Source organism: Homalodisca vitripennis, chromosome X (genome assembly GCF_021130785.1).
Source record: "Homalodisca vitripennis isolate AUS2020 chromosome X, UT_GWSS_2.1, whole genome shotgun sequence".
Taxonomy (NCBI): domain Eukaryota; kingdom Metazoa; phylum Arthropoda; class Insecta; order Hemiptera; family Cicadellidae; genus Homalodisca; species Homalodisca vitripennis.
The window spans coordinates 63,790,663-63,803,149 of NC_060215.1; the positions used below are offsets into that span (position 1 = coordinate 63,790,663).

General features: G+C 28.9%; 1 protein-coding gene across 3 annotated transcripts in view; it reads right to left on the reverse strand.

Annotated features, from left to right (window-relative positions):
* Window positions 1–12,487, reverse strand: part of LOC124369085 (latrophilin-like protein LAT-2) — a 381,707-nt gene that overhangs the window by 110,320 nt on the left and 258,900 nt on the right. For 2 of the 3 annotated variants that reach the window (XM_046826804.1, XM_046826808.1), the window contains exon 7: window positions 1,378–1,524. The exons of the other annotated variant lie outside the window; for it this stretch is intronic. In XM_046826804.1, coding sequence (XP_046682760.1) covers window positions 1,378–1,524 — 147 coding nt within the window. The remainder of the gene's footprint in view (window positions 1–1,377; window positions 1,525–12,487) is intronic. 3 annotated transcript variants of the gene reach the window in all.

Below are 12,487 nucleotides of genomic sequence, written 5' to 3' on the forward strand. Positions count from 1 at the left end.
CTAACATTTAAAGAAACATCAAACAGTTGATGCTTAAAATGACTTGTTGAACATGAACATAACATAACAAATTTTGTTTGCTTGTTATGTTCAACTTAACAGTCATATCTTATTACATTAAGTTAATGGAATTTTGAAAATGTATATAAAATTACTCTTCACTTCAATCCTAACAATACATTTACATTACCATGCAGATAAATATCTGAAAAATATTACAGATTGGAGGTAATCTAGTGATTGTAAATGCAAGGTTAAACTTCTATATTCATATTTTCACGTATAACTATGGCTTACTCTTCAGGCATTCGTGTATGAAAAACTATTTTGTTAAAGTTTCTTATGCATATTTTGGTCTTTTAATTATTAGTTGCTCTTACATAAAAAGTAAACAATGGGAATTTGATACTTGGTTAGTCTATAAATGTTACGTTGACAAAAATTTAGGGATTGGTGGAAGAGGGAACCTATTGAGTCAGCAATAATTATAATTGTTATTAGTATTAAATTAGCAACTGTTTACAACATGTTGTTAACTACTAACTGTTGAAATGTTCACTTGTATATTTGGTCATTCAGGTATAAAGGTACAGATAGCTTTTAATCACATAACGTAGTTATGGTGGGAAGGGTTGGTTCAACTGAATTTTAAGTTTAACTCCAGTTCACCTTCCTTTTATTGCAGCGTCTGGTATCTGACACTTTCTCCGAATTGACTCTTGGAATCTGGAGGCATGTTCGTCTGAAGAGATCCAAAGAAAGTCGACGACAAAGAAGCTCAAAACGAAACATTAACATCGTTTCGACATCAGAGGCACCTATAAATAGTTGAGTGGTAGTCTCATTGTCTCATCAGGTACGCAATTGTACACAGTACACTGTACACAAAATATACGATGTCGAAACTATGTAAATGTTTCGTTTTGATCTTCTTTGTCGTCGACTTTCTTTGGATCTCTTCAGACGAACATGGCTCCAGATTCCATGTCAGTTCAATAGATTTTAATCTACATTATGTGACAAAGTATACAACTCTATGACAACAAAGTAATGTTTTCTCTTCACACAAACACTGCAATGTCTCCACTTAAAAGTTTAAACATCCTTTATTACTATACACTCTGAAAACTGGCAATTATAGAGCAGCCTACAAAATTATATCTGATATTATTTAAAAAAAAACAGGTATGTATTCAAAAGACTTTAGAAACAATTGTTACCCAAAATTCTACTGAAGGAACTGAAACTTATGTTTATAGCGGAAAATAAACTGCTTTTTCAAGTTGGCATTCCATACACACTTCCTCCACCTTTACATCACTAATTTTGTACACCTCCACCGAAAGCGTTCCCTTGTATGTTGATCATATAACTTACCGTGGTTCAAACAAGGTTCAAAGTAGCAGGGGTCAAATAAGTTACATCTTAGTCCAAAATACCCCTTATCACACTTGCACCAGTACACGATAGTAGGATCACTGTTAGGTATACATTCACCATGGTAACACGCGTTCGGTGGGCATTCTGAAAACATACATACCCCACCATGTTTGTGTAAATAAGTGATTACAACGTATGCGTAGTTTTAACATTAAACGTTTTGTGTTTGTTTTCACAATAAGAAAATATTTTGTTTTAGTTTGTTGTGTACTGAAATCAAGTTATATTTTAAATAAAGCTAAAGCCTCGTTTAAAATGATTAACATATAATTATATTTATAATTTAATGCTGATTAAAACAATAATGTAAAAATAGTATCCCAAAGATCCAAAATGTTTGCTACGATAGTAAACAAGAACAAAATTAACGTAGATGTTTAATGTTAACACAAAGTCAACATTACCATACGTACGAAGATAACTGCAATAGGTTATTCACCTAAATTAGCAAAGATAAATTAAAATCTATATTAACTGATACTATTAAATAGTTAATGACCTCTACGATTGCTTATTTATTTTGTATTGAATTGTAAAATTTATGAAAATTTAAGTTTGCTAAAAACAATAAAAACATCTCGATTGTTATCGTAATGTATGAACATCTTTATTTTGACTTGTATCTATGTTTCAACAAGCGTATTGGGGATTGAGTATTTTATAAGAATAAGAGCAATTTTTCACAGTTAATAGTAGAGGGCTCACATTAGAAAACAGTTTGAAAATTCTCCAAACTTTTTTATTTGGCAATACAAGAAAGAAAAGTAGTCATAAAATTTTAAAACAGTTTTTAATTTTTAGTTTAGTAGAGCTAGAGGTTCAATGCAACACATCGGTTGATTATTCTTCTTACAAGCTACTTCATCACAACACATTAGTTAGTACATCTAACTATACATGTATATCCAACAAGATTATTAAAATGAGTTATTATTCGATTCTTACTTAGGCATGCTTATGCATAAACAAATAACGTCAAATAAAAAATAAAACACAATAAAAAACAAAGACTAAAATTATTTATTTGTACATTAATTAAAAGACTATCCTTTTTACTATTTAGTAATATACCGTTTTAACACTGTAACATAATACATTATTGAGTTTTTAATATTTTATTATTTCATATCACATACTAACTAATCATTTTATATTTAAAATATATTTACAGATTAACTAACGAAACACATAAAATCAATAAAATACATTATTTTCGAAAGCCAGTTTACATGTTTATATTTAACTTCAAATATATTTTGCAAGTAAATAGAAAATTTAATTGCAGAAATTAATGTTTAAAAAAAAATACTTTAGGTCTTACCAATAGGCCTTTTTAATTCAAGTTGTAAGGTTAAACAAAGTGTCAGTGTTGTTACTGCTTTGAATGTAAAATATGTAAAACGTTAAATATAAATGATTTTTCTGCAATAAAAAAAAGATAAAAGGTTCTTGTGTACATTTCAAGGATTAAATGTTAACAAAGCGTTGTTGTATTATTTATAAATGCTTAACTAAAATATTTTCCGTACACTCTTCAGTGAAATTGCGCGCGAAATTCTTAATCAATGAATTTAAAGCAACGTACGACGACCTTAGTAATTTCTCATCGAGTACGTTTCTAATAAAGTGATATCGTCTTACTCCTTTTTTATTTGCATAGTTAAATGACTATGCTATTATTATAAACTCTTATTTTTACCCTAATATTTCATACGATTGAATTGTTCAATCGATTGAACAGTTTCAATTATTAATATTTTTTCTTTCATGTGCGTTAATATTGCAGCAAATTTTCAATAGTATTTCTCAGTAAAAATTGTTAAATTCAAGTTTTATGCATTCACTATAACATTAATGTTACCATTCAATTGTTTTCTTATTTTAACTAATGCAAATTAAAGTAATTAAAAATAGTTTTCCAATCATTTAGTGGATACTCTAAAGTCATGTCGTCGACAAGGGGTGTACAGTTTGCTGTCCATTCAACGTCAGAGTTGGAAATATTATTTCTATATGTACTGTCTTTAAAATTGAACATCATAGAGAAATTTTCTATTTTTAGTACTTTTTTTACTCAATTAAAAAAAGTATAGACTTATCTGTATCCATGCTTAATAATCCTTAACCTTTTTCCATAAAAAAACCCCGGTGCATTGCCTTTTTATAGAAGGGTTCAAATTGTGCTCTTCCTAACGTTTGATGACAATTAGAGCACTTAATGTGAAAACGTTAAATTGTTGGTAATACAATTTGATTACTGACTAAAGAGGGTGGTCATCTGAAATTTATAAGAACAGTGTCTCAAATAACTGAGCATGTTAGAGTGGAACCGATTGAAGTGTGTGTGTTTTCGCCCTTGATTCACTGTTTCACATTGATTACGGTTCAGATGCGGACTTTCCAGCTATGAACTCCATCAATTATTCACTGTTTACTCTGGTCCCATGTTCAGTCTGGAGGGATGGGCCGTCATTACTGAAAGGCGAATTTAAATAATAGGAAACTACTTACTTTTGAGGATCCTAGCTACATGAGGATTTTTTCACTATCAGCTACGAAAACTATACGCATATCAGAATGTTATCTTCTTTATTTGGTGATACCTCGGATAAATGTTATAGGATCTTTGTATGAAAGTTATAAGAATAGTACACTACAAATAAAACTGGTCTAGTTACGTTTTTTTTAAAGAACTTAGGGACACTAGCTACAACAACTTTTGTGTAAGGCTGATTTAAAGCCACAAATTTCAAATTCTAAAGAGGGAGTAGAGATTCGGGTTTTCTCCAATATCCTCGGCATTGTATAAGTGACAGATTAACATAAGGTTATAAGTATAGTCATAAGCTTTGACTCGTTAACAATTTTACTCGCAATTAAGGAATCGTTTTCAAAAATAACCTTGAGCGCGATATCCAACGCGCAATACATAACTTGGTTAATTGTGGGAATCCACGCTACCTTTTTCGGGGTGCCCAGTTGTAGCAGGGCCTATATGTGACGTAGCAAGGCCTATGTGTGACAGAGTTTCCAAGGAAACCATATATCTGCCTACGTATACAAAATCATTTGTTGTTTCCGACTTAAAACCAGACGTGAAAAATATTTTACAGAATAAAATAGGACAGTTATTCAAGGTCAAGGGAATTTTATAATAAACTAAAGGCTCAAAGACATTCATCCACTGGTTAATGTATTTTCTTCGTATTTTGTGAGAAATTCATTTCCTTTGACGTTAACATTTTAACACCCTTACCTCAAAGCTCTAGTCTTGATGTACATCTGATCTAGCATAATATGCTTTTCATTATTTATATTGGACATAATACAACATAAGTACCTCCAAGTAATCTAGTTTGTATATTGTTAAGGGTTATTTAGTTCTTAAATTTATTATTGCTGTTTTAGGGCGTTTGCTTTGTTCCTATTTCCAGCATTCACTGCGATAACTCCCCGTTCTCACCGACTGTACACATACACGTGATATCACACGTGCTGGTGAGGAAGGCCCCTGTCGCGTAGTGTCGCGTCGGTACAGCCGGTAACGTTGTGGCACTGGAGTGTACACATTTTCATTATTATCTTGAAACATATGTAATCTCAATCAGTAATAATTTAATAACTAAGTAATTGTTTTGAATTTAACTATATTTTGTTTTCATTGTGCGACTTTTCATTGTGCCAATACTTCTTAAGTCGTTTTATCACAATAATTTAAACTTAGAACATTTATGTACTCACCCAAATATTCGAAGATGATCAAACTACAGGATAGCGGATAATATATAGTTTAATAATTATTTTTAGTAAAATATTGCATAATATTGCTAAACTATAATATATAACTCTGGTAAGTATTTTAGTCTGGTTACATCTTGTCAAGATTAATTGATTCTTTACTATTAGATTTTAAACTGTGAATCTGTAAGACTATATTGATTAATAAAATATAGCAACAAAATAGAGCAGTAAAAAATTACGATTACTTATAAGAGTGACATAAGTGCTTACTTTTAAAACTTTATTTTCTTAGATTACACGTCTAATAAAGTTTAAATGAAGTTGTGAAATTAAAGTGTTTCGGCAATTGAATTTTTTGTCTCTTAGATATGAAATCAATCAAATAATTTATTTTAACATACTGATTTACCATAATTTCACTTTACAGTTTGTCATATAAACAATGGTGTATCTATCCTACGTTATTATAAGTAGCTTATATTACATCTTACACTTTTTCCAACTTTAATTGTTATTTATTGATTACTATTAATCAAACGCTAATAAATTTTATTGTTCTTGGACTTAACTATTTTATTTAGTTCGTTAGGTTGTATAAGTATAGTAATATTATTTTAATTAAAATGTTAATTGGTTATTGTCCTCTTTTAATGTCAATTTCAATGAGATGCATTGTCATAGAGTAAAATATTAGATTCATATTCGTGTATCAAATTCACACTGCGTATCAAGATATAACAAATTAACATAGCTGTCAGGCAATGATGAGATAATTATATTTTGCCCTAACAATGAATCTGCCGCTACGTTGTACAGATAAAAATAGTTTTTATTTTTGATAACTCAGTATTCATTTTTTTATCGATGTAATTGTTTTTGAATGGACAAATTTCCACCCATAACAGGATTATAAACATTTTTAAATGAATGAATAAGAATATTTTTAATTCGGTTTTGTGTAAACCAAATACTTGCAAAAATATCTATTAGGTGGAAATAGAATCTTGATTAAGTTATTGTGTTATAAAGATTGCATTAGTACTTTTATTATGCATTTTTGTAATTAAAACATATGTACCGCCGTTTCAATTCACAATATATCCACTAATTAAGCAAATAAAAATTGATAATAAAATGTATCATTCATTAATGTAACATCTTTATAAGAAGCTTGTTTGTCTTGAAAAAAAAGTATTTAATTTTTAAATTATTTTAACTTAATTTTAACCTTTTGTCAATCACACCAGTTACATTAATAAATATGTCTGTGTAATTACACATGCAAAAATTTATTTTTATAAAAGATAATGGAGCTTGTGTGTCCTTAAAAATAAGTCTATACAACTATTGCAAAAAAGCACAGTTTGTTCTAAAGTGTTAAAATGTGATTGTACGAAGTAAAATCTAGGTTTTACGTAGTTGTTGATGAATTAATAACGGACCGTAATCGTAATACAATGCGAATAAGAGTGGACTCTGAGACCACTGGCACAAAGTTCAGGGATATAAAGTGTAACCCTTTTAGTTGAAGTTACTAAAGTGTACAATCCATTAAAACATCCACAAAGTACTTTGAACAACTTCCGAAATAGAAACTCAAACAACCTCACTAAAGGTCGTTAGTAAATAGTTTTGAGATGCTGCCTGTAGTAGAATGCTCAACTATCTGGTTAGGCGCCCCACTTAACCACCAATACCGTAATTTATTTCTACTTCCAATAAAAAACTTATAAAATGTTGCTCGATATATTCACATATGACAGTCGTGCGAGGTTTACAATATTTTTCTTGAATCTAGTAGTGTATTATATACTGAATGTTATCAAATTACATTTCTAACTGCATGTATTTTACGAGTAACTTAATACCAAGTGTATACTAGTAAAAAGTATTTTAGCATCAAAATAAATAAGCAAACAAACTAATTAGCGAATCTAAATAAAACGAAGTCATTAGAAATCTAAAGAATTGTGGTTAGTAACTAGTTATAAACAAATCCCATTTTGGATATTTGTTTAGCTTTAACTTCTAACGTCTAATGTGAATTTTTACTAGTACTTGTATATTATATATACGACACCTTAGGCTAACATGCAATGGAAAATACTTAATATTTGTTAGAAATTATAAGTAATGTTGTAGGTAATAAAGATAAACAGTATAAATGTATTGTAGAAATATGGACATAAATATTTGTAGCAAAAATTATATTTCTTGGAAGATGAATTCCATCACATTGTTTTCCAATTGGTAGTAATTTTTCTCACAGTATTTCTACTGTTTACTTCCTTGAATCTTTATCTTTCCTGCTTAATTACAGCATCCAGTTTAATTCTATTTTTATAAAGTATATTATATATCTTCATTTTTAAATGCATGTAGAGTCATATACACTTTTTAACTATTTTTATCATTATTCATACTTAGTATAAGTTATAAAGTTAATAGTCACAATCGTATAATATTTATGTGAATGACAGATAATATATGTAGTTTCTCTAAATTCTTCTTGGTCATCGAAAAAGGAAGTTTATATTATTAATACTTTTTATAAATTGTACTTCTTAATTCCATAATTTTACAAGATTGTAGTTTTGTTAAAATACATTCCAATTCATACAATAATACATTTTAATTAATTTTTAATCCAAAGTTAGATTTGTGCACGTAATTCTTTTATTTGATTTAATTATGCGGAAGACTTGTTCATTATACACTCCATTAAAATTCATGTCATCATCACACTAACTATATATTTTAATTATTTGAAACATTTAAATGATGTTTTAATCAAAGTATGTATTATTTGCTTTAAAGCATATGTGAATTGATACAGATATTTTATCCTTCTTTCCTTATTAAATCGACAAGTGTGTATCAGTTGTAATTCCATTACAGTTAATTGTAAGTTGAATTATAATTACAATTTAGCCTTCTCTCTGTTTTTATAAGGCACACTACTGAGTGGAATTGTATATCAACTTTAGTGTGTTAATATTCTCTAATTAAATATATTGCGTGGTATTTACAATATTGGGGTTCGGTCTTAGGACAGGAAAGCGGATACCAGTTATAAATATTGTATCTCTTTGTTTCATAACATAAATATAGCGATTGTCCATAGCCTTGGTATTCTTTAAAGCTTTTCTATAATTAGTATTGAATTCTAACGATAAAAGATTAGTTCTAAATCAATAAACAACTTTCTTTCAAACCAAGCAAATCTATTGCCATTATATTTAGAGGCAGAATAATCATGCTTCGAAATAAATTTCGTCATGTCGTTTAAACTTCTTTAACTCATATCGTGCTGTCGTTTATAACTATCAATGTTTTATATTCCAACAAATCCATCAACTTTTAATTACGTTTCAGTTTATAAGGAATATGTCAAACTGTCATACAGATTGATCCAATCTCATTCAATTCCTACACTGAAAACGACTACAAATGCACACATTCAAATTAAACAAAAAATAAATAGAGAGAATATAACTAGGTACAAAACACGTTATGTAAATTAATAAATACTTTCCTTGTTCCTTTTGTAGGATTTGGTAAATGTTGAATGACATCTATTTACTATTTAAAGTTACGACTAATATTAAGGTAGGAAACGTGTTTAGTTATTCATTGATTACTGTCTGGTTATATTTAAACAACATTTTTATTGAGTTTACCTTTATTCATCTCAACTTTATTTTTGTTGAATAAATGGAAAATAATACTTATTACGACCTTATGTAACATTTCAAAAACTGTTATTCGTCTACAATGATTTTTATCGTGGTTAAAACTAAAATTGTTTAGATTCATTTTAGTTTTATGTAAGGACTTATAGCAATATTAATATTAAAAATGATGGGTCAGTAACGTGAGTTGCCAATACGTCAGTTAATACAAAGTGTCTATTAAAAACGCTCAGTTATAAAATGTGGCATAACATTAGAATCTGTAGCACAATAAAAGGAGGAGAAAATATGTATATAAACAAGTATACCGCGATCACCGCAGTAAATCAGATACAGGAGGTGTCTTGTAAAGAAGAATGTGAGCTTGAGACATCCAAGGATCCATCCTAGGTATGCTCGAAGTATGTCCAGAGAACATTTATATATGGAATGTCCATTATCATAGTAACGCAATTTATACTTATAGTAAAGCCCATTCAATTTTAACACTGGAATTTGTAAAAGAATGCATTTACACAAAGCATGCATTCCATTGGAATTTAAATATACATAAATTATACATAACCTTAAATAAACAAAATACTAACTCAATATTTAAACTTATTTTCATTCCATATTAAAAGTAATGATAGTTATTGCAATTTAAATACTTCAGATAATTAAGTTTTCATTTAGATAAGAATAACTGTTGTATGACCATACAAATCTTTCCTTACATGACAGATGCTTAAATAAATTTCTGTATTTTACGAATTAAAATAATTAAAGGAGATAACCATACATTACCTTTTTTTAGTATTATAAAACATTATTAAATTGCCAATTTAGAAATTTGTAAATGCTTACCGTTCTGTTTGGAAAATTCCCATTTTTTATGTTGAAGTGGTTTATGCTCGCTAATTCTTTTATAATTCGACTGACTACTAAAGGTTATCAAATTAATTCCCATGTTCCGTATACTTTAAGTAATTGATAATATATATATTACAGCAACTTGAATATGAATAATGTGTTTAAGTACAGACATATATATATATATATTTTTGTATTGTATATTATTTTTATTTTTTTTAGAATAATTTTAAATATGAAAGACTAAGAAACAGCAATTATTCAGGTCCAATAGAATGCTGTGTTAATACAAAGGTAATCCAGTATGGTAAAGAGATAACATTTTGACATAAAAAGTATTGTGATACAGACGTTTCGAAAAGTTCATATTGTATTCTGATCATCCATATCGTCTAAGAATCAGTAAATCTTACTCTTGGGTACCTGTTTTTACACGCCTATATAAATCTCTATAGGCATTATGTTTAATTCTAAGTAATTTATGGTGTCATAGTAGTAACATACTTACAGTACCTAATGACATGTAGAACCTATCGTAGACAACCGAACTTCTAATATTAGAATCGGTGATATACAAAAATCTATTATTCTAAATTAGCACATAAGCGTCCTGACAATATACAAAATTTAACATGTAATTCAAAATATTCGTTAAAATATAGAATTAAAGGAAATAGTAGCAATGAATATAGTAAAGTGTAGTGTTAACGATTAAGAAATTAAAGTGTATGTTAATGAAGGCATATACTTAAATACATACATCAGGATTATCATACGTTACAAGATCACAGTTAAAATGATCATATTAAAAAAGATAGATAGAGCTAACTAAAAAAGTATTAATTTTTAATAGTAAGTTATCGCTCGCTGATAGTAACAATATCGTAGCCCGCCTGTATGGCCATTGGTGGTGGTTTGGAACTCATCTTTAAGCCTCCAGGTTAAGTGCCAGAGAGCGCTTCTTAGCCTTAACTTTGCCCGCTGAAACAAGGCATTCCTCATTTATTTTTTATTATTTTTTTTTATTTACGTTTTTATGGTTTTTAGTGTCTGGAAAATTATATTGGATAAGAGCTTCTTTTCAAGGCTCAATTTAGTTCAAGGTTGTATCACTATTTGAAATAATAGTAATAGTCCTTAAAGATTTCAATACTGTTTCTAGATAATTACATTGTCTTTTGATATATCCATCCTATCAATTTCTCACCACCCACGCTATCTACTGCAATTTAATATACTCGTAGTTCATATTGTAATTCAACACAAAACAATAAAATACATGTTTATTTCTATACTTTGATTATGGTAAAGGTGTTACAGGAAACAGAGTCGTAGTTGATTTCTCTTATTTGGGGTCTCTTCTTTGTTGAATTAAGTTTTCTGTGTTGTAAATTTATCAATAGTGTAAAATAGCCATTCGATTTTATTGTAGCCAAAGTATTTTATTGACTAGACGTTTTACTTCTCAGGAATTTCTATCTGATATTATATTTTTAAAAGGTTTTAGTTACATTTATCACTAATATTGAACATAAATACTCTATTTAAATGTTAATAGTTTTATTAGTAATACCTTAAAATATAAAAAATTTTAATTTAAAAGTACATTATTTTTAAATCGTATATAATCATACGTACTATAAAATACAAAGCACATGAATCGAAAGTTTGCTTTTCTGAATTTGTAAAAGTTTAATCTAAGAAGGAAATTTCATTATAGCCGCAGCAAGGTGCATCCAACAGGTATAATTAAGTTTTATCGGTTGTTGTACCTGCGGTGAGCTTCAAGAAGGTAAGGGTCAACATTTATATCTCTTTCCAATACTGTATTTAACCAACTTTATAAAAAACACATTAATTAGGTATGTAAAATATCCCATTATTATATAATTATGTAAAAATATTGCGAATGATTAAACTATTAGTTCAAAATAATATTAAACGTAACATATATGTTGAGGTATACATACTTCACTATTTTTGTAATACGTTGGTTAAAATTACGATAATATTTTTAGCAGAATAAACACAATTTCCTTCAATTTTTCTACACTGGGTAGAACGTCGACAGATCAAACAGACACTTGATAAGAAAACTTGAAATGTGCAAATGACTTTCCTTATTGGACTCAGAACTTCTCAGGAATTTCAGATTAATCTTTGCAAAATTGAACTTGAGAAAGGCCTTAGACAAAATTAATGGAGTGGCCTAAGATTACCAGCAAATAGAAAACAGGCCTATCTTCAACGTATTCCATTTATTCAGTGGTTTTAACCAGCTTATGTGTAATTATTGCAATCATTTCTACAAATGGAAGAAATTATTAATGGGGTACTGAATTTAATGTTTTAAGGAAGCTGTTCGAAGATAAAACCCGATAGTAACATCAAAACTAAACACATTAATTACTACCAAAATAGTAAGACTGGGAAGCTTTCTCCTACGACTATTTTTAATAAGTGCGGATAAATGCGTGGATGTAGGCTTTTTACATTTCTAGTCATCATAGGTATATGCTCCATTTAATGTTTATATATTCCTTTTAAATGTTTCATCGCCACTAACTTTTTCACGTTATTTCAGGTGCGACGTGTTTGTGCTCGTGGCTGCTGTGCAGTGACAGCGTCTGGGTTCATTCACTCCGGTCTGAACTTTATGGTGTTCGTTATGTATTACTTTATAATAATTTTAATAACTTTTAGTGACAGTCCATTGGCGCATTTCTTACCTCTTTTACTATATTGGGGCAAAAAAGAGGGTA